Here is a 24,318-nt window from a genome sequence, read left to right on the forward strand (position 1 = left end):
AGCTTTGCCTAGCAGACTTCCACTTTGAAACTAACTCAAGACTTTGTCCAACTAAAAATACATCTACAAAAAGGGCTGAATTCCGCTTGTCTTGTAATGCATCTTCAGAGGCAATCTGTAGAATATTAACAAAAAAAGCAAGTTGCTTGCACATGTCTCAGGGACTCCTGTGGATTTCTCCTTTTATAGCAAAAACTTTGTGTTGTCATTTGCATCATCTAAAATCAAAGCCATGCTGCTGCTCTTAAAAGTTAATAAAAAAGGCTAGTAGAAAAGCTTGATGTTGCCTGCAGAAGAGAATTTGACAGACACTAGCATGTGTATAACTGTTACATGATCCTTTCAGTTTTGTCTGACTTCTCTAGACTGTAAAGTGAACATGCTATTTCTTCTGACTCCCATGCACAGAGGTCAGCTTCAAAATGTGTCCAGGAAAGTAAACTCACTACTGGATCCAATATTAATTAAGTGTAGATACATATTGTTTACTTGTTTATCTATTTATTTGTTTATCATTTTATTTATCTGGGACCTTTCTATCTGTTGCTTGCTCTTTCCCAACAATGTTAAGAATCCTGTCTGGGGATCTAGTAGCAGTATGTCAAAGGTGCTTGAATGTGTGCAGTGATATACTGTAACAACAAGCTATTTCATATGCAGTGTTGGAATTAGTCTGCTAACCCACTGCTAATTCCTCTGTAAGCATATTTTTAGCATGATATAACTATTTGTATCTTATTGGCAAGTGGATTAAGCAGTTACTTATGCCTAAGTGTCTGTATGCAATCCACATACTCTTGGCATATTAAATGAAGCATAAAAGAAAAGTGCACATGCTTTACATTTTGGCTGTAAAGTTAGAACCAACTGTAGGACTGTGCCTCCTTTTCTTAGAGAATTACTTGCAGTGCCTCTCTAATAAGGCAAAAGTACAAAGAATGAAATACAGATTACATTATAAACTCTGCTTCCAAGTCAGACACAGATTCTGTCCTTTTCCCATCTCAACTATGACAACCTTAATTCCTTCTAATCTAGTGGCAGGTGATTATCCTCAGGAACCACTGATTTAATCTATAAAATTGTATGCTTTTATTATTATTTTTTTTCTACAATCCTATCTACACAGTAGAACAAACAAATTGCCAAGCACAGGAGAATAATCTGTGTGCAGCAAATATCACGCATGGTTTTTGTAACATTAGAAGTTATAATGCAGCATTTAAGTCTGAAGTAGAGAGAAACATTTATTATAGAGGTTTGACCTCTTTAGTAGAAATTTCCTCTGCAAATAGTAAAGATTATATTTACCTGAGCAGGTTACATTTCTTCTGCCATCTTTTGAAAGTATTGATTAAGTAACTATTCAGATGAATTAAGAAAAAATATGCTAGCAAAATGAAATTTTTCAGGTTTTTTCTTTCCAGAGAAGAGCAGAGGTACCTGCTGAATCCCCTTCCTAGAAAAGCACTCATTGCTGATGCAAGTAGCTTATTTGAAAGTGTAGAACTTACATGCTGAAGGGTGACCATTTCTGTCTGAACAATAAAGCCCATACTTTTTGAAAATGTCTTCAGTGACTATTGTAAGCATTAGGGCTGTCAAAGGACTGAGCCAAGGATGTGATTTGGCCCTCTCAAAATAAAATATGACAAGTTGCTGATTCAAGTGCTATGCTCTTTTCTCTTCTGTAGGTCCTCATAAGAACCATTGGTCCAGTCATGCTGTCATCTAGCATAATGGCAAATCTCCAATTGTCTTTAATAGGAGAAGTATCAGACTCCATCTACTGAACTGACTAAAAGGATCACTACTAGAAAAAAAAAATCACATAGCTTTCTTCAATGAGTTTCCTTTATTTACACCAGCAAAAGACACTAAATAATATACTGTTGTATTTTTGTATATCAGAGGCACGCTTTTTCCTTTTGAAGTTAAGCTGAAATGGACTATTCATTTAGGCAGGAACAGCTTTAAATTCTAGCTTTTTTAAAGGGAGGAGCTATCAAGGCTGTCATTCATGAGATGCGGTGGTAGAACATAAGGGTGGGAAACAAACAGGAACGCCACCTGACTAGCCTTGCCCCAGGAGGCACGTGCTCCATGTCACATAAGAAGGACACAGTCCTTGTGTACAGTGTATCTATTGGCTTTACAGCTGCATCTATTCCTGTTCCACATGACTTGATGAAAACTAATACTTTATGCTTTAAGAAATATATATTATTGATATATGCTAATTAATACTCTCGAGAAGTTAGTTGAGCCTCCTCCATTAACTTCTTAAATGTGTATTCATTCTTGCTGCATTAAAAAAATAAATATTCTGGGCCTGTAATATCCCGTATAATATTGAATTAAGTTTCAGGCAAGTAACACTTGTTAAAATACTGAAACCTGCTTTCACTGAGTACCATGGCCAAACTCATATGTCTTCCAAGGGGCTGAAACCTAATGCTACTGGCTTCTGTCTATGCCTTTTTGGACATATAGTTGCTTTTAAATGGCTAATACATAGAAGCATACTGACTTGTTTCAACTATACGCATTTTATAATGCATATGAGTAAAATGAACACATAAGTGGCAATTCTGTCTGCATTGCCAGACAGAATACACTCAGCTTCATTTGGTCTCAGATATGAAGCAATTATGGGCCTGGCTGGCTTGGGAATGTCTGCTGCAACCCTAGGAACTGTGGTCAAACACTTGGTAAATATCAGACCATAGAAATTTAAAAAATTAGAAAATACCATCTGCCTGTTGCTGCTGAGACTTCCTATGGGAATAAAAATAAAAATTGCTGAAAATAAAGACACATGTAACGTTTCTGTAGAACTAAGAAAGTCCTAAAGAAGGTGATGTAGCCTTTGCATTTCAATGGGTGTGACTATGAGCAATGCTGGGCATGGAATTTACAACACAGTTCATGTTGTGGGGAAATGTTTCAGAATAATGACCTCTCCATACAAAAGAAAATAAATGTTTTAATATGGGGGGAGAGGACAGCAGGTAAACTTCCATATAGATAAAGGCAGAACTATTTGTTGTTAGTCTTGTACTTTCGCGGGCTGCAAGCAATTAAATGTGCACTTCAACTTTTTCCACAGGGCTCCGGCGAAGTGAGAGCCTGTCAGAGAAGCAGGTGAAAGAAGCCAAATCTAAATGTAAAAGTATTGCATTGCTGCTGACAGCAGCCCCCAACCCCAACTCCAAGGGGGTGTTGATGTTCAAGAAGCGCCGTCAAAGGGCAAGGAAATATACTTTAGTTAGCTACGGTACTGGGGAGTTAGAACGTGACGAAGACGAGGGTGAAGAAGGTGAAGGCGAAGAAGGGGACAAAGAAAACACTTTTGAAGTGAGTTTGCTGGCAACGAGCGAGTCAGAAATAGATGAAGATTTCTTCTCTGACATTGACAAAGACGGTAATATTGTGACGTTTGACTGGGACAGTGGTATACTTGAGGTTGAAAAGAAGACAAAAAGTGGAGACGAGATGCAGACGCTTCCCGAGAGCACAGGTAAAGGCGCCCTCATGTTTGCCAAGAGGCGGCAGAGGATGGATCAGATCACGGCTGAGCAAGAGGAGATGAAGGCACGCACGGTGCATACAGAGGAACACACAGAAGCCACTGTGTCAGAGAACTTCCAGAAAGTAAGCTCTTCAGTCTATCAAACAAAAGAGGAAGAAATGTCAAGACAGCAGACCTGTGTGAGCAAAAGCTACGCAGAAGTCAGCCAGAATCATAGCAAAATGGTACAACAAAATGGCTTTGGCTTAGCACCAGACACAAACCTCTCTTTTCATCCCTCTGATGCTCAAAAAGCAGCATCTTTGAATAAAACAGCTAAACCTTTCTCTCCTGGGGTTCAAAACCGAGCAGCTGCACCATTTTCACCCACCAGAAATGTCACTAGTCCTCTTTCAGATATACCAGCACCACCTCCTTACTGCTCTATTAGCCCACCACCTGAGGCCTTCTACAGACCCGTTTCAGCTCCTGTCACCAACAGAGCTGCCCCAGCTGTGTGGTCACCCACTGAGCCAACAGAACACATAGCATCCAGAGATGAAAGGATTGCAGTGCCAGCCAAAAGAACTGGGATACTGCAGGAGGCAAAGAGAAGAAGCACTTCAAAACCTATGTTCACTTTCAAAGAAGCACCCAAAGTAAGTCCTAATCCTGCCCTGTTGTCCCTTGTACACAACGCAGAGGGCAAAAAAGGTACTGGAGCTGGTTTTGAGTCAGGACCTGAAGAAGACTACCTCAGTTTGGGAGCAGAAGCATGCAATTTCATGCAGAGTCAAGCATCTAAACAAAAGGCCCCTCCTCCAGTTGCTCCAAAACCTTCACTCAAGGTCTCTCCTACTGCTGGTACTCCAGTTTCACCAGTTTGGTCACCTTCAGCTGTGGCTCCGAATAAAGCTCCTTCTTTCCCCGCACCAGCTTCCCCTCAGGCAGCGTATCCTGCACCACTCAAATCTCCACACTATCCTCATTCTCCTGCCCATCCCCCAACTACTCTCAACCTAGCTGGTCCTTTCAAAGGGCCTCAGGCAACCCTAGCAAGTCCAAACCACACACCCAAGACAACACCAGTCTCACCAAGTGCTGGAGAAACAAAAACACCCTTTGAGATGCCACCAGCTATGAGCGGAAAAGGAGCACAGTTATTTGCCAGAAGGCACTCTCGAATGGAGAAGTATGTGGTAGATTCAGAGACTGTGCAGGCAAACATGGCACGAGCCTCATCTCCAACTCCATCTTTACCAGCTTCTTGGAAATACTCATCTAATGTCCGAGCACCTCCACCTGTTGCTTACAATCCCATCCTCTGCCCATCTTATCCTCCTGCTGCTACCAAGCCCTCTGCTAAGTCCACTGCTGCTACCAAAAATACAAAAAGAAAACCTAAGAAAGGTCTCAATGCTTTGGATATTATGAAACATCAACCGTATCAACTCGATGCATCTTTATTTACTTTTCAGCCTTCTAATACTAAGGAAAGCCTTGCTAATAAGCAGACATCAAAGCTGTCCACTTCAAAGCAAGCTCTACCTTTAAGGCCACCTAGTGCTGGCTCTCCTACTAACACCCGGCCATCTTCAGTGTACTCTGTGCCAGCCTACAGTACACAACCTTCGTTCCAGTCAAACGCCTCTGTCCCAGTAAATGAATCATATTCACCTACAGGCTACTCTGCATTTTCTAAGCCAGAAACCACCACATCCTCTTTGTTTACTGCTCCGAGGCCAAAATTTTCAGCAAAGAAAGCCGGCGTCATTGCACAGGTGTGGAAGCCATCAACTATTGCAGAGTAAACTTTACAGCTGAAACTTAGTGTCCATTTTGCTTGCAGTCAATGGTTTGCAGTGGTAACCTGGCACACAAGCAGTGCCAATTGTGTTTCTTAGCTTACTTAATTATGTCAGATGTATCACCTCAGATCTGGGTCCAAAATATTTGAATATATTTAAGGAATGAAAATAGATACAAATTGTAGCACATTTAGGCCTATCATCAGATGCTTTATTCATGTAACACCCTGAAATTACTAGATATGATTGTATTAAGCAAGCTGGACACTAGGTTTTTGCTTTAGGATGACTACAGCAGAAACAACAGTAAGCAATATTCCTGGTATGTCAAATTAATAGAGAAGAGCTTGCTTTCTGCCTCCCTCCCAAACTATGTTCTAATGACTAGGGATTTGAGGACTTTTTTTTTTCTTTTTTCTTTTTTTTTTTTAAAAGAAGTGCCTTATTGAATGATATGAATAGGAATATATAATACTAGCATAGCACAAAATAGATGCAGTATCAGACTCTGACTGATCACAAGCAGAGCACAACTGGATAGACCTTTGGCCTGCATGGAGCCCCACTGAATTTAGCCAGAATCTGTCTGACCTGGCTCAAAGGTCCTTCCACAGGAATCTGATTGATCAGCCAGGGCCTTAGTTTGCAAGCTTTGTGGATCAGCTGTGATCCAAAATCATTAATTGCCTCTGTGATTTCACAGAGAATGTGTTATAAGAGATGTGGGAGTGCTCTGAAGACTAAAAGAGGTGGAAAGGCAGCTGGAAAAATTCTTAAAGATTTCCTATTTCGGGGAAATTTGGCATCCCAAGTGCAGATATATTTTTAGCCAAAGTTTGCCTTGAATCCAGCAATTAAAACAGAGGGCAGTAAATCAAAATTATGGAACCACCAGGGAGGTGAGTTAGGTTTTGCAGCTGCAATGGAGTGCAATAATTTCTTGTGAAAGCACAGTGACTGAGAACTGAAGGAATACGTATAATTCTGAGTACTGATTCTTGCAACCAGAGTAGTATATGCTGCAGAAATTAGCACTTAACAGTAAATCATAAATATGACCATATCTTCCTACTGGTCTCTCCTACACATTTTATTATTTTCACTTGGGGCTTTATGGTGCTTCTTCCCTTTACAAGTCTTTTTACTCTGGTCTTATACTTTCATCTTTTACTTGTTGTATTGGGGACTAAGGATTAAAATACTGCTACTGGAGAAAAGTCTTGAGAGTCTGTGGTCTGGAAACCTACTGTATAACTGTGCAGTGAATACACAGTCTTGCTGAAATCAAGGAACTATATTTGAATGGTTTAGCATGTTTTTCAATAAGCAGTCCTGCTAACATCAGTGGTGCTAGGTCTGAAACAAGGCGTTGCTTCACATTACTAAGGGTAACAAAATTCACCCCAAGTGTGAAGCTAAAGATTAAAGTATCACTCCATGAATAAAGGTGAGAGAATCTGTTGTTATATTTCTTTAAATCACCATCCAGCTAGCTACAGACCAGATTATGGATATTTTATATCATAGGGGTTTTAGTAGAACTGTCTACCTTGATGAAGAAAACATTCCCCAGTACGAACAAAATCTCCTTAGTTTGGCCCCATGATGGTAACTCCATCTGCACCCAAAGTTACAGAAGAATGCAGTTGGTTGTACATGCAGAAAGCAGACTGGACTCAAAGTCTAATCAAGGCAATAAAAAATTACTCCTTTGAATTTTGGGCCTCCAAAATCCTACTCTTGCCTTTAAATTCTGGATCGGGATACTAACTGCATTAGAAAAAAACAACCAAGGGATCCACCTCCCTCTTAAAATTTAGCATGATATTGAAAAAAAAAAGTAAAAAAAAAAAAGAGTGAGGAAACCTCTCAAATTAGTTACAATGCATTTATCTAGAAATAGAAAGTAGCAGTATTGTAATCCTTTGAAGATCTCCTTTCTATCTATTTTCCACTGTCAATATCTGTATTTTTCTTCTATTATTAAACTTGTCCCTTTCCTCTCTGCCTGTTTGGGTTTTTTTTTTCTTTGTTTAGTTGCTATTTTTTTTCTTCACTTAAATGTACAGACTGACAGTATATTTTAGGGGAAATCTATTTTCTATGCTATACTGCTACTATGAAATCTCCTCCCTCTCCTGTCCCCTTTCCTCCGCTTCCCTTTCCCCTTCTCTTTGCCTTCCCTTTCCTCCTTCCTTCCTTCCTTCCTTCCTTCCTTCCTTCCTTCCTTCCTTCCTTCCTTCCTTCCTTCCTTCCTTCCTTCCTTCCTTCCTTCCTTCCTTCCTTCCTTCCTTCCTTCCTTCCTTCCTTCCTTCCTTCCTTCCTTCCTTCCTTCCTTCCTTCCTTCCTTCCTTCCTTCCTTCCTTCCTTCCTTCCTTCCTTCCTTCCCTCCCCTCTAGTAAGCTTTATCTGAAGTTACATACACTATTTTAGGTAGAAGTTTAAGACATTAGTATCTACTTGGGATAGATACCCTACCAAAGATAAGCAGTGCTGCTAGAGAGACATACCAAAATCCAATCAGCCTCATATTGTCTTACACAGTTGTACTTCCAGTCTCCTCCCGTAAAATACATCGGTAAATTATAATCACACTTCTGTAATTGTTCACCCTACCACCCCAAGAATATTTCCTTAAAGATGAGATTTTGAGCAGTTTTTTAATTCTACCACAAGTGTAGCTGTTGATGCATATGGCTACTAAGATACAGCAGCTTTCACAGCATGGCCGCCATTATCTTCCAGGCTCAGGTCAGTGCCTTTTGGAAGTCATCACCAGCTACTGAGTATCCTATGTGAAATATGGGGATTACTGAAATCTAACTTCTAGAATATATATGCCTATATGGCATACCTCTTGCCAAGTAAGAAATAATAAGCATTATTATTCTATTTATCAGCGGAAGAATTCAGAGGTAAAACTGGGATATATTCTCATGCAAAGGAATCAGCTCTCCGGACAGACACAAACCAAGTTAACAGGAGCTAGAGGAGAGCTGTGGATTGAAAAAGAACATTTCAGTTTCCTGAGTTATCTGTCTAGAACTAATGTCACCTGAAAGACAGAAATCCATTATTGTAATCTTTAAAAATAATCTTCTATTTCTTTCATTTTCAGCACAACACTAAAGCTCACTTAGGAAGTCAGCTAAATCATAGGCATATTTACAGCAAGAAGCAAAAAGTCAGCTTCTGCAATGGCAATATAAAACACAGCTATTAGCTGATCTTTTCTTTACTTTGTCCAAAAGAAAAGGAAGTGCATCTATGCTGAAAATTTGGATTTAGACCACATTTGGATTTTTTGCTGTTATTCAAATACAAATATTTCATGTGGCCCATAGCAATGACAGAAAGATTTTTTTAAAGCACCTGTAAGAGTTAAAAGCAAAACCCCAAAAGTCCCAGTGACACTAGTCCTCTTAGATCAGCTAAGATCTTCTGAAAATCCCATCCAAAGTCCAACTCTGAATTCAGTTTCACATATACACATCATTCTACATGCATAGTGCTTGGATCCAACTTGGCTTCAAGACTCTTTTGACTAATCAGGTAAGTCAGTAATTCTTATTAATATGTCAGAAGACTAGCCTACTTAAAGTAACGGTTTTATCCAAATTGTAATCTCTTGTGAAGCACGTATTTAGAGGAAAGTTCAGCTATTCATTGTCATGGGTCCAAATTGAAAGCTAATAATGATGTCAAATACACTTAAAATATCAAGAAAATTAATGGTTTGTGTGGAGAGGAGCCATCTGAAATTTCCCACTGAAAGGGCAGTCAGCTTTTGTAAATGGTTTTCTGAAAAAGCTGTTAAGAATTATTTTATAATATGACATGGCTACCAAGATGCAATTGTTATATTTACTATGTAAGTATATTTAACAGTGTATTTTAGGCCACCCGTAATAATACTACTTCCATAATTAAGCACACTTAATTATAGCACATACTGGAGGTATTCTACTGCACTGGTTTGGATGTCACATTCTAGACAGCCTTTCCATGGAGACAGCTACCTCAATCAAGGGTTTATTACTTTCAGTTTCTCATTCAGCTACAAACCTCTTATTACAAAACCTGAATTGAAAAGTTTTGTTTTGTAGACCAATAGCTTTTAGGCAAAAAGTTGAAATTCTGTTGCAAAAATAAAAGACAAAATGTAGGTTTTGAGCAAAGAGCTGCTTAACTTCTTCCCCCTTCTCTATGGGAACCATTTTCACAATGTTCCTGCTCAGCAAAAGATAATACATTATGAAACAAACAGAAAGACATTTTGATGAAATTTTTTCGGTAGGAACATTTACAGAGTAAACATTACAAGTAAGTAAACTCTTACAAGCCTCACGCTTTTGCTTTATTCTCTCTTATGGAAGAAATAATTTTGCCATTGTCCCATGATCTGTGACAATATCCAGTGACAATAAGCTGCTTGGTTCCAAAAGCACCTGGCCAATGACATGGGACTCTACAGTATACTCGTATCAAGACTTGCAGTAGGGAATGCCCACCTCTCTTCTAGACACAATGACAACTCACCTTGAGATTAAGCCAACACCATTTGGAGATCAGCCACCAAAAGGAGGTTTCAGTTACATTTTGTCTGAAGTCTTCTTCCACTGACCCCAATTTTATATACCTAGTTTGCTTTAATTTATTTTGCATAAGTAATTTTATTTTAGATGAGACATTCAAGAGTCAAGACACAAAATCAATCCTAAAACTGTAGTGACCTGTTTTACTCGCACCACAGCAACCATGTGGCAATGAGTTTACTTTCTTTTTGGCAGGGTGCTGTTATTATTCACACTAAAACAAATTGAGAGAATTTCACTCTAAGGTGAATAAAGACAGGACAAAAGGAAATGGCCTGAAGTTGCACCAGGGGAGGTTTAGACTAGATATTAAAAAGAATTTCTTTACCAAAAGAGTGGTTGGACACTGGAACAGGCTGCCCACGGAGGTGGTGGAGTCACCATCCTGGAATTGTTTAAAAGAAATATAGATATGGTGCTTAGGGACATGATTTAAGCTTTGAACAGGTAGATTAGGTTCTGGTTGGTGGATTTAGGTTATGGTTGGACTTCATGATCTTCAAGGTCTTTTCCAACTAGGATGATTCTGTGATGCTGTGATGCTGTAATCCACATACATTTGTATCTGAAGTAAAGACATACTAAGAGTTTGAGGTATCAGTACATTGCAAAAATTAGGAAGTGAGGGTTTATGTGTGGTTCAGATAGAAAAATGAGTGCTAAGTGGCAGAGCAGCAATTTTGAGAAAAAAAAACCACTAGGATTAGAGGCACCAAAAAAGTGGGGAGAAATCTCCTGAAAAAAAGAAAGAAGAGACTGCGCAGGACAAAATACCTATCAGATGATAATGAAATAATGAAAGTACAAGAGAAGAACATTATTAGCAAGAAGGGTTTAATTACTCTCCACAGAGATGGCTGACTATTTCTAGCCTTTTGTTGACATTTCCTAGATCATTCTTGGATGTCAGAGTGCTCACATCACTGGGCATTATTTTTTTTTCCTCTGATATTTACAAAAAAGATATTGTGAAAGAACCAAAATGCTAATACCCAGCAAAAAGAAAAAAGTGAGCTTTAAAAAAAAGCAGGCCCTATCAATAGACTCTGCTCTGAGAGACAACATATCTACAGACATATTAACCTAGATAGTTCCTATACACAAGAGTTTCCCAAAGTGCTAAGGTGAACTCTGATAAAACATTATTTGCAACTATAAAAAGAACTTGACACCAGATGATGTGATCTGGGAGGAACACTGTTTATCAAGTATCCAAGATGACACCTCAACAAAGAACCAGCCATGACATCATGCTCTGTTGCTCCAGCATCTCTGTGGGGAAATTTCCATAAACTCTGAGGTAGGGAAATAACTTTAAAACAACAACACTCTTTGCAACTAACAATTTGCAAAACCTTTCCCCTCTCTTTTTCCAGGATCCTTTTCCAGATTTTGTAGCTTTAAGATATAAAAACTATTGGTTCTAGAAAGATCCACTCTACCAATCTTGCCTTTTTTAACAAAACATGATACAACTTTCTTTGCCTGAAGTCAAACACCCAGGATTCCACTGATTGCTTTGGCAGCTCGGCATGGCAAGTGCAAATCTTAATTACACAGCTTGGGATGATGTTATTTTATAAAGAGCCTACTCAGCTTGAAAGAAATGCTATACAAAGAAGAAACTTCACAAGATCATCAAAAAATCTGTGGATTCAGAAGCTCTGAATGAACTTCACAGCACATTTGGTGCCACCATCACAACTTTGTAGTACCCATGACAACAACTGTTCTTATTTACTTACAGTAAATATTACCTTTGCATCTGATTACATGAGGAAGGAGTTGGAATTACTCAAGAGTTATATTTGACAAGTGCTTTTCAGTGCCTACAGGCATTTTAGGTTTCTTATCAAATGACTTTGAAAGTAGGAAAAATCCTGAGGCTCAGTGAAATACTATGTCAGAAGGATCTCTACAGAAGCAGACTAGAACTCTTCCTTTACCAGCTAAGATAACCAAATGATGGTATTTCCCTGGTTTTAACATTTCCTTCCTTGATTAAGGCAGGCAAAGACTTTTTCTTTCTATAGCATGCAAATCCTGTTCTCTGCAGTTTTCAGAGGAAAAAAATCTATTTCTGTTTGTAATTATTTTGACCAACTGTTTTTAATTTCAGTGCATGTGAAACCTGCACAAACTTATGTGGTGGTATCTTCTAATAACTGCACATTCCCTTAGGCTGAGGAAAGTCAGCTATGAGAAAAATAGCTTATTGAACCACACTTACAGATTGACTATCTGGATGAAGGCTTCCTGTGTGAGGTAATCAGTATAACAGTAATTTTTTTTCAAACAAGAATCCTTAATCTTTTGTATGTCTTTAAGACAGGCATCTTAAAACAGAGAGTCCTCTCAAAATTCCAGGCAATCAAAAGATAAGCTGCTATGAAAGTAACCGGGTCATTATTTCTAATTAGGTGTAAAGACTAAATTGTTAAACAGATCAAGTGTTCCTCAAAATGTTTCCATCTATATCTGAAACAACAGATTTTAACTGATTTAAAAAAGAACAGAAGAAAAGGAAGAACATTACAGAAATAAAATACACTCCCAATAACTATATGGTGGATTATGAAGGGTGATATGTAGCATAACAGTAATTTATTTCAGTGTGAGCTTTAACTGATTGCAAAGCAAAGAATTCAGTACATTTATATTAGAAGCAAACATTTCTATACAGTAACAATCTATGGACAAATACTTTCAATTTTTAAAAGAAAGCTTTTACAAAAAACCTCTTAAAAAAAATAACATCAATAACTGCTAGTGATGTTTTCTTTGATCTGAGAATGCTACTTCTTACAGTCTCACTGTGAAGGCTGTTGTTGGTACATGGCTTTATTACTGTGAACAGAAGCAAGGCAGGTGCATCTCGGCACACTGAGCTTTCTTCCTAGTGTCAGGCCTATAACTTAAAAGTGGAATGTAAGCAGGTGATAAGAAAACCCCAAAATCTGCCTGCAGTTTAATTTTCTTTGGTTAAGTAAATATTTTTAGATATGTACATGCCAGTCCTACCATGCTACCTGAATAAGGAATTCTTTTATGAAATAAACTGGGCTGTAAGTTTCTTCAGAAAACTTACAGAAAAAGTTTTCCACATACTTCCTTGCTTCTTGTTTGGCTGATGTCGGAAAGTGCAGAGGGCTGTCAAATGAGAAGAAAAATGTCATGATGGCATTTAATTTAAAATTCCAAAAGTTACACAAAATGAAAGGCAGCAACATCACTTTTTATGGTGATGCAAATCTGCACCTGCACTGTACTGTGTTGCACAGCTGTGAGCATTTCAGATGTACAAAATGATAAACTTTTCCCATCCTAAGGTTGCTTTCAGAGAGGTTTTTTGGAAGAAGAACTTGACAGACTTGGTACTGTTACAGGACCTGTACTGAAGCAAGCACGTGACCCTACATATATGCAATTACAAAAAAAACAATGTTAAACACTACTGTTTGGATTTCCAAATAAGGCACGTGAAATGAATGTTAATCTAACCGTCCTGGGCATGTGTGACAAAACCCTCTGTAATCATGTCATCATCTGCTATTTTTTTCTGTAGGACTCCAGATTCAATTTAGGGCACAGAATGGCATTGCTCATTTGGCAAATAGCTCTTCACTGTTTTGTTTTGTCATTGTTTCATGCTTAGCATCATTCCTTACTTAATGTACACTCTTCAAAGTGTGTTCTTCCTGCCAAATTATTTCCTCGTAGATTTTTTTGTTAGTATCCAGGTCAGTTAGAAACGACAGTTCAATTTTACACTCTTGCAGTAAGTAAGTATGTGAGTAAATAAGACACTAGAAGTGCAACACTGATGCTAGTGCACTCATGCCTTGGTGTCCAGTTGAAGACACCTGGCATCTTCAGAGTCCAGTAGAACTAATTACTGTATGTGATCCTTCACATCAGTCTGTGAGTGTTAATAAGTCACAGGTCTCCAGCTGGAAGCCCAGAAAGTGACCAGTTATGAAATCCAACCAGTGAAAGCACCTTTTTCACAATATACTCCTTTGCCATATAATCCTAGTATTTCCTAAATAAAGCCCTGAAATAGCACTGGCTCGGGCAGAAGTCTTGAAATTAAACAAAAATGTTTAAGACCCAAGGGTTTTCTAAGAATAAGAAAACAAAACCAGGAACACTATCCTGTAGCATACTGGAACCAGCAGGTTCCTCCAGCATGACTTGAACCACCACAGACAACAGTCATTGTGCTGCTACAGTAAGTGGCAGCAGAGGCATGTCTGGAGAAAAGGAGGCTGAGGGGAGACCTTCTTGCTCTCTACTTGAGAGGAGGCTGCAGCAAGGTGGGGGTTGGTCTCTTCTCCCTAGTAACAAATGACAGACAACAGGAAATGGACTCAAGTTTTGTCAGGGGAGACTTAGATTGGATATTAGAAGAAAATTCTTCACTGAAAGGGTAATTAAAACACTGCAACAGGTTGCCCAGAGTGATGGTTGAATCACCATCCCCAGAGGTGTCCAAAAGACGTGTAGATGTGGTGCTTAGGAACATGGTTTAGCACCAGATGCAGTAGAGTTAGCCTAATGGTTGGACTTTATGATCTTGAAAGTCTCTTCAACCAAAACAACCCTATGATTCTGTGATTCTATCCTGCCTATGAATCAGCACTGGCAGGATGACACACATTTCCAGTGGGGCTTCACAGCCTTTTCTGACAGCAGAGAGACTGTGGAAGAACAAACTCCATCCCCCTGAGAAAGAAATTTCCCTGGAACTCTGGACTAAAATACACCATAGTGGGCATGGGTTTTTTCCCAAAATGTACCTCCCTTGCCCCTTTCTTCATCCTTTTCTTTTCCTGGTCTCCCCATCGTAGCCTCATTACAAGATACAGAGGTGATTTTTCCATTTCTTTAGCTCTCATCTAAGCTCAGGAACGCTGGTCATCAGGTCCAAGACTCACCACTCTTCAAGCCATGCTGAATACAAATTTTCCTTCTGTACATATCAAGTAGTACCAGCTCCTGGGTTTCCTTTGCCCAGTCTCTGTCCTTCCCTCTTCTGTTTCTTCTGTCCTGTTTCTTGCCCCCCCTGTATTCAAATCAGAGGTTCTCCCCTGTGAGGCTGCTTAGACCAAGACAGGAGGTCTTAGGCTCTGCCAAGGGGCAGCTGTGCCCTGCAGTGTGTGCATCCTCAGGCCCAGACCTGATGGTGGGAAGAGATATGGGAATGTAACATTCCACTGCATGCCCTACTTTTTTGTCCATGAAAACCGAGCGCAGGAGCTGCGGAACACCCCAGTGACCTCTCCAGCCTGGGGGCATAAACACAGCCTGCAGTTTAGACAGGCAGAGAAAGCACAAGGACAGCCTCCTCATTTTCCTGTGTGGTGTTCAAAGGCGTCACAGCCTACAGCAGCTTAGACCTGTCATAATGAATAAAATCCTCCATCCTAATACGACATTATTGCTGCCATCACAGTTCTCAGAAACTAGCTGTAAAAAGCAAGGTGCTCCTATTGAGCCTACAAAAGGCTCTCAGCTTGAATATACATAGGGAAGTTTGCATGGAAAGATTAAACACTTTAGGTAGAAAGTTCTAAAGCGTATAGTGATACCATTTTTCAAGGAAAAGGATGCTAGAATTTTCTGTCATTGACATGTGTTTTTCCCTACCCTTACTCTCTGAAATGGTTGAACTATATAGGTTCATTTGGTTGAAAGGCATCTGAAATGGTTGGATCCTTTTGGATGAAGTAAATAAGAAAAAGCCCCAAACAACTAAAACTTAAAATTTCAGTTTGAAAGATTTTATGAGAAAACTGGAAGGGACTGGATAAATTCAGCAACAATAGTGGCACCACCTTCAATTGTTATATAATTAGTATTTATTTTCTTTTATTTTAGAAAAAAAAAACAACATCATTTTTTACTTTATATCAATATAAAGCCCTTTCATTGTTCGTACAAAATAGCAAGGTCTGAAACTAGGACAAACTTTGCACTTGTATTTCCTATGTTCATTCGCAACGCTGCATCTTCTAAGACCTTCCTCTAAGCTGTGTAATATAAAAGTCCAGAAGGTGGCAGCAAATACTCTTCCTGACAAGTAACTGACTATTCCAAAAGAAGCTATGGGTCTATGGGCCAAAAAAAGTTTCAGCCATTTGCTTTTTATAGGCATACCTGTATTGTATCTTCATAATTGCATACGGATAAAGGTCAAGTGATAATGGAAAGTTTCATTTACAAAGGTGCAAACTGAGCTAACTGAATAACTAACCAACTTAGCAGCACTCATACATTTCTTTTCCACTTAATCATTTTGTAACGACTAAGTAGAGAAAAGTAGAGAAAATTAGAGAAAAGTAGAGAAAGCTTCATTCTATCTTACTTTTTTCTTCCATCATTACTTGACAACAATAAAGGTCTTTATTGTCAAAAGCAGAATTTGTCACAAATTCTATGTAAGATGGTTGACAGTAAGTGCTTCATTAGTTTGTATATGAATGATGAAACAAAGATCAGTCCCACCTGAAATGATACCATAGCTATAAACAATCTAAGCTTACAATAAATTAGATCCCAGTTCTAAAATTCCCTAAAAATTTCTGAAAGCAAGCCCTGAGAAGACAGTTTTGAGGAAGCTAGGATCAGACTTGAGCTATGTGATTCTAACCTATTATTACTAGTCTTAGAAGTAGTCTCAGTAGAGCCATGGACAAGGCTTCAACTGTTACAGGGAAGATTCTCTCTCCAGCCACTAGTACCTGCATTCACCAAAAGTCTGCACTCCAATTTTAGCCTCCTATAAATTATTTTTAGAGTTGCAAAGATTATTTTTCCATTTTATTTCAACATTTTTTGTATTAATTTTGTAAAACAGCTGTAGTATCTACTCCACAGCTGTCAGCATTTCAGAGAGAAATTATTTTTTCACTATATAAATTTTAAATTGTAAATGGTTTGGGATGAAATAAGCTAAAATAAGACCAACAATATGTCCCCCTTCTATAAGCAGTTCAGATTAAAAATCTAAGTGCTTGTTTTATGTTTTAAAAAAGGGAAAGAAGGCATAAAAACCAGGTACTACTTATTTTTGACCTATCATTTTCTCAGTAGTTTAGTTTCTAACTACAGTAGCCATTTCAAGCCCACAGAAAGCAAAATAAGAAATGCATCACTCTGGGCTTTTTATAAAAACGAAGTCATTTTTTGAGATAGGACAACTGGTATATTTACTTCTTCCTCGTCTGTCCCCTTTTTGCATAAACATTAGCCAAGTGCTACTGTTTTGAACTCAGATTTGAAAATGCCTTGATATGGGATTAAGGACCAGGACTATACTGAACAGATAAAAATAAAAGTGTCTTAGTGACTTATGATTTGGTGACTTAGGTAATTTTTAAGATTTAATCAAGGAGGAGTCTACACTGCAGAGAGTTTCACTGGACTATTAAGAGTCCAACCTGCTTTTGAAAACAGAACTCTTGACTTTTTTGAAAGATTTCATATATGCCTCTTCAACTGGTGAAAAGGCAGTTTCAGCATATAAACATATGAACAGTTTTCATTATTAAGGAGTCTTACGACCTGAAGAAACAGTAACTGTGAAATCATTTCACTAAGTAGTATTTCGCATACCCATTGGGCCTGTAAAATGAAAAATATTTTTCTGACCCATGCCTTTAAAATTTGCACTACTTTATTGCTCTTTTTGTCTTTCAGCTTTTCATAACTATAAAGAAATTTGAAGTAGCAGTAAGTTCCAAATAACATGTTTTTCTGGATTATTGATTTAGGTATTATTGAATCAAAGGTGGACATCAATACTCCTTCAACTTACATTGAACAGATATATACATGCACACACCTTTCATAAGTAATTTGTTTACATTCATTTACTTATATACTGAAATAGCTTCTTTTGGAAGCAATATTACATTCATTTTAGTTTATATTAATACACAGTTTGTAAATATCAAAGATGCTTGTGGTATAATAAATGTTTGATTCATTGACCAGTTTATAAATAGTATGCATTTTTTAAATCATTGTTAACCTAAGATTTAATCTGCTGCAAAGTCACCCAAGCAGTCAGGAGTTGTTAGGATTCTGTGATTGCAACAGACAGCTCTGAACTGCCTTTCCTCTTCTTGACATCTAAGAATCACTTTCCTTTTAATAACTATTGTAGAAAAGATCTTTCCTTCTGAAAACATTCACTGAGGCAATGAAAAAGAAAAAATTTATCACTGTATTGGGTTCTGGTTTGTTTTGCAGCATAATACTTTGAATGCTGATATGATATTAAAGTAAATGTTTTACAACAAGATTACAATAATATAATAGGTGATAATGTAATAGTTCTGGTAGCATATCACTCTTCTTTCCCTTTTCCCTTGATTTCTGGGAAGAAGAATGAAAAATCTCTACCCTTCTTTTTAAGATCTTCTTGTAGCTTAAGGGAGACAGAGTGTAGAAAAATTTATTCTCTCTTTGCACTTCATATTTCCCACTGTCTCACTTATGATCTAGGGTTTATGCATTCTTTTCAGTACATGCCTACCAAAAGATGTATCACCAAGAATTAGATATGAAGGGAAAATAATTGAAAGTATCACTATGTCTGGCTGCCGCTGTCCAGGAAATTAATTCCAAAATTTGTGTTTATTATTTGAACGGGCTGAATGCCATCGTAGTGATGAAAATCAGTATATGAATATGAAATACAGATGTGCTAGTTCCTGTGTACTGTATTGTTTGATTCATACAGAGGTTGTTTTCTATGAGGTCATTTTTGCTCTCTCTGCCACTTCCCTTGCCTTGCCTTATATGATATGAAGCTATCTGTAGAACAGTTTCCATTGTCATAAAATAGTATCTTATTTTCCATTAAAGATCTTGATTTTCTGCTGAATCTGATTTAGCACCCATACTAAAAACATGTAGAAGTCACTGAAGTGTGAACATTTAATTTTGTCTACAGTATTTCTGCTTTTACAAGTTAAACTTCTACCTTTATAACGGCAGAATGGCCCATTTTGTTAAGACAGATAAGGAAATACACTTAATAACTCATCTTCCTCTGCTTAAACTCCATTAAAGAAAATTAGCTCCTTATTTTCTAATTTATCACTGGTTAGGCTGAAAAGAAACTTCTGTGACTTGATGAACTATGGAGCTTTTCTCTAAACATAACAGACTACAGTAACTTTATCTCAGTGTCTTGAAACATCAGGTATTTTATGCAACATTTCTTTGAACAGTATCATTTCCCTCTGCAACTCTGGAATCCTACAAAGTAATCAAACTAGAGTCTCCATTAACTAAAGTGGAAATGTTCTGTCTACTCAGCACAGACAATATTCTAGAACCTTCCTGAGAGCAGTTAACGCAGGTAGACTAAACAGGTAGATCTGTTTGATCAACTTTTTCATCCTTCTGTACAACCTTAACCTCTTAGTTCCATGGTTCAGGTCATCAGATCCATTTCTAATAGAAAATGTATCTCATTCTGCATACCTATTTTGATTTTGCAATTTAAAAAACTTATTCTTGCCAATATTTTAAACAAAATGCACTAACCAGGCTTGCTGAGTAAACTCTTTCCTATGCATTCAGTGAAGAAAGAAACTGCAATATATTAGAGAAATGACAATTATTTTGACTGGCCTATCTGGATTTGCCACTCATTGGCCCCAACCATGATTGATTACCTGGATTCTTATTTTCCAGGTAAGAAAAAGAAATTCCTCTCATTAGATGACAATATGGAGACACTTTAATCCATTTTGACAGTATATAATTTTACCTGTGGGGAAAAAACAAATTGATACTTTCTTTTATTCACTTATCTTCCAAATAGAAAATTCTTGCTTTGTGTATGCTACCATGATAGTGTACTCAGTTGAGATCTGTCTATATGTGATCATCTGACCAGCCACATTTTAACATTTTATTATCTCAAGGTTTCAGTGAGGGTTCTTAAAAATTAACTGAGCTAAGTTGGCCAAAATTAAGTTGTTTTTTTTCTGCATAGAAGTAGAACCTCATGAAAATTTGTATTAAGTATGTGGGGGTAGAATTAATAATGTTGGAGAGTTTCGTCTCTGAAACTGCAAACTGGGAATAGCTGGTCACAGCTAAGAGGTTAAAGGATAGTCCTCTTATAAAGCATTAGCTGTGAAACTTGTAAAAGACTCACTATGTAACCTCTGTGTGTCACTACACTTTTTCAAGAAATCTAGAGCAAGCATCATCAAACTGGTAAAAAAAAGTACTGAAATCAGAAGTCTCAGTTTCCATCTCTCATAAACAAGAATGATATTAAAACATAACTTAAAAGCCTGTGTGTAGCAGAAGCCTGTTAAGTTACTTAAATACATCAAGATCCTGTAACAGAAAAGCCTACAAACTATGACATTTTTATGTGAATCTTTGCTAGATAAGCTATAATTTGTCTAATCAGATACCTATTGCTGGCATCTAGATCATGCTCACAGTATATTTTAAGTTTTGGAAGCTATTAAGGAAAAGTAAGACAGGTCAATGTTGTTTGAATTAAATTCTAGCAAAGCTTCTAGCAAAAGAGCCTGGAATTTCACACCGGATTTTAGAGTTAAAGGTGTTTAAATCTCAGGATATGAATCACTGGATGCAAATCAATGAGTTTAGGAACCACATGTCTAGAGCCTGCTTGGTAAGAACAATGTAATTTTTCTGTGTAACGCAAATAACATGTCGGGCTTGAGGAAAGGGCTGTGCCTACTTCATACACTGCCAAATGACTGTTGCAGCAGAACCTTCTCATAGACACAGTTTCTGTTTTAAAGTGCTGCATTACTAAGAAGATTAGGATTTGTTAAATATGAATGGATTGCTCCTATAAATGGGTCGGAATGTACTGAAATTTTGAGGGCATTGCCTTTTAAAGAAGCCAGGTTAAGTAGCGACCTGTAGGGGTATTAAGTGAATTATTTCATTAATGTCTTGAATTTTTTGTGTTCACTTTTATGCTCTGAAAAAGAGTTAAGTCTAACAATTTTAGAGTAAGAAATGCTTTTTTTGAAAGGAGATTGCTAAATATATGTTGTCAGCTAGATGTCCTAGACAGAACTGTTATCAGATAAATTAGGCTGTGCCTACATGTTATAATGAAACTTGTAGACACATACAGAACTGTCACAACATGACTTCCTTTATCATTAGTAAGAATGGTCTTTTCATAACAAGGCACAGTAGCTAAGTAGCAGAAAAGCTGCCCAGTTACTAACATAATTGTACCTTTTCAGTAAAAGCTTGTCTCTGGTCTATCTACTTTCAAAAATTCAGTTTGCTCTGTCTTTATTCCTGTTTCTTTCTCTGCCTCCCTTTTTAATACCTCCTCTCTTTCCACTAAATAAAGTATTGAAAAGTACATCAAAAGGGATTGCCAGGATGCCATGTGCTTCCAGGGTCTGCTGTTCCAGTTTAGAAGTGAAGAGAAGGCACGTCCCTTTCTGTTGCTTAATAACTGTAATTATATTTGGTATTCTGTTTTCCTAGGAAAGAAGCAGTGGACGCTCATTATCACTTCCTGGGAGACCTTCTTCATTCATTTCTGGAGCCATGTCTCCTACTTCTCCTCTTATATTTCAGCCTTCCCCTGATTACTTCAGCAAGCCAGACACAGCAGCTGACAAGCCTGGCAAGAGACCTACTCCCTGGGAAGCAGCAGCAAGATCCCCTCTTGGTCTCGTGGATGAAGCTTTTAGGCCTCAAAGTATGCAGGAATCCATTGCTGCTAATGTAGTGTCAGCTGCTCGCAGGAAAACACTGCCTGAGCCACCAGATGAATGGAAACAAAAAGTTTCTTATGAGCCTCCAGCCCCAAGTGGTAGTGTAGCCTTACTAGGAGGGAAGCAATTTTTACCACCCCCAAAAAGCTCCCTGTCTGCCCCAAGTGCCACCACACAGGCTGGCTCTCAGCAGCAGTATGCTTACTGCAGTCAACGGTCCAGAACAGATCCTGATATAATGTCCATGGATTCCAGGTCTGACTATTGCTTCTCAACAGCTGATTCAAACTATAATCCACAGCCAAGGGGATGGAGGCGTCCAACATGAGCAGCTAGCAGAAGGGCCTGGCATATTTTCCCTTCTTTCAGCTTTTCAAGCCTTAGATTTGAGTTGGAGAAGGAAAGTTTCTTGCTGGCCTGATGATCTCTGAACTAAAGAAATGAGGAGGAAAAATTGTACGGAGCACAGTTTTCACATGACTACAGGGCTAGCAGCCTCTAGAATAGACTCAGTTTTACACCTAACCTAAGATTCTTCTGTTCCTTAAAAATCAAACCCACACATTTCTTGGGGTAAGGGGGGGATGAAACCGGTGCAATCAGCGTGCTTGATAAAAACATCTAGAAAGGATGCAGATGGAGACAGTACAAGTGTTTGCAGTTAAGTTAGCGTGAAGGAAAAAAAGAGTAAAACAGGGGCATTTTAAAGGCAAGAAGTATTTTACAGGGTCTTGTAGGTTTTTTGGTGTGTTTGACATCTGAGTTACAAGGTGCTAGATACAACCAGACTTGGAAACTTCCAGTGGAAGTGGAATACTTGGAATTACTGGTTTATTTGCCGTATGTTTTCTTTACTGCATTTCTAGAATTATCTCAGAAAGGAAATAAATTTATATTTTTACCATGGCATTAGTTAAAATACATTTGTGGTCATGGTACCTGAGTCCTAGGACATGTAGACAGGCACAATCTTATGCAGACATCCATTTGAGATGGCTCTCAAGACAGTTTCTGTCTGTTACACAGTGTGATAATCAAATAAGCTGAACACAACAGGAAGAAAGGTGTTATTAATAGAGATCAGTACCATGATACTTGAACAAGAAGGATGAGGAAAGTATTTAGAGTGTATTTAAACTGGATCGAAAGTTAATTTTGTAATAAACTAGCAAGCACGTCAGAGGCCGAACTGCCTTTATTTCTCTGTGAAATGCACTACTTGCTGAAGATTTACTGCTACAGTGTCTGGTAATCTGACTAGCTGGGCAGTTGCTCTTAGTATCTATGTAGCTCAATGTTTAGAAAGCTTTCTGTCTGTATTCTCAGTTTGGAAGCCATAGATGAGTTGCTTATCAAGAACAATACCTGTTCTACACAGAGACTGGTATGTGAAAGAGGGCTTATGCCATGTGTTACACAGTAGGAGACTAGTACATGTAGCATATATTTGGACAGTTGGTTACAACTAAACAATCTTGATGGATCTGAAGAGATGGTAAATAATTTTTGCTGGTGATACACATCTTGCATTTACAGCTTTTTTAAACAATAGAAATATGTGGCTAAAATATATGTATTCCAAGCTTATTGGGTAGTTTAGATGTTGCTAAAGCTTTAAATGAATACACCAAGTTTTAAAAAGTGCTCTACATCCTCCTCATTTTGTAGGGCATTCTTCTAGGATCTGTCAGGCACAGCCAACTAAAATTACTACAGAAGTACTGTTAACCATCCTTAGCTCCAATAAGGTCATCAATTGTGAGTATAATGGTTAGATTAGAAAGGACTAAAGTATATACGCAGTAGGAAAGACTGTATGACAAAGTATTCCCTTCTGCAAAGAATTTCCCATTATATCAAATACAAAGTACAAGTGCTATAAAGGGAAGAGTAAAATTAAACCCAGGCTCTGTTAAGCTGGAATTTCCCATAAAAGAAAATAATTACATGAAAAATATACCCCTAATGAGTTTAAGTTGGCAGTAATTCTCTAGTCAAACAGAAGTCTGCCTGAAATCAACTGATCCTTTTGATCAAGCAGGAAATGAGGACATGGGAGTTGTAAGCCTTTATACTAGGATTATATTGCTATATGATCTTAAAAGTTTATTTCTCAAATTATGAATTTGCAAAGAAAGGATTATCTGGAAAAACTACATGAACAAGGCTGCCAAGATATGCCTGAAAATGAGCTTTGCACCTCAGAGTCATACACATACATAATTAAGAGTATATTTTCCTGCCACAAAGACAAAACCACATTTTTCTCTTCAGAGTCCCATATTGTCCTGTTTTATCATGACTGGGAATATTCCCACAGAAACCAATGGGATAAACCTTAAGGGTGTGTCTTTGGATCCTGTTCTATCTCCCTGGAAGTACATGTCAAGTTTGCACTTCATTTCAGTGAAATTATAATTCAAAGTGAAAATCAGTGTAATTTAAAATTCAGTGATCAAGGCCTTAACTACTCAATAAAGACTAGTGCACGTTTATTTCACAAAAGTCCTACATTCTGAACATTATATAACGCTTACATATTTTGCTGAACTGTGGCTCATATTACATAATAAAATTATTCCCTGTGTCCAAGTCAAGTTCAGGTTTCTGTTCTGAACTGTATCCTTTACATTGTTAAACTGGAAACCAGA

At 37.9% G+C, this 24,318-nt stretch overlaps 1 protein-coding gene across 1 annotated transcript in view; it reads left to right on the forward strand.

Annotated features, from left to right (window-relative positions):
* The window catches only part of SYNPO2 (synaptopodin 2), an 85,431-nt gene extending 63,163 nt beyond the window's left edge, over window positions 1-22,268 (forward strand). The window contains exons 4-5 of the mRNA XM_051619435.1: window positions 3,110-5,292; window positions 21,435-22,268. Of these exons, the coding sequence (XP_051475395.1) occupies window positions 3,110-5,292; window positions 21,435-21,995 (2,744 nt within the window). The 3' untranslated portion in view covers window positions 21,996-22,268. The remainder of the gene's footprint in view (window positions 1-3,109; window positions 5,293-21,434) is intronic.
* The last annotated feature ends 2,050 nt before the right edge of the window (window positions 22,269-24,318 follow it).

The sequence above is a fragment of the Apus apus genome, chromosome 4 (genome assembly GCF_020740795.1).
Source record: "Apus apus isolate bApuApu2 chromosome 4, bApuApu2.pri.cur, whole genome shotgun sequence".
Classification (NCBI taxonomy): domain Eukaryota; kingdom Metazoa; phylum Chordata; class Aves; order Apodiformes; family Apodidae; genus Apus; species Apus apus.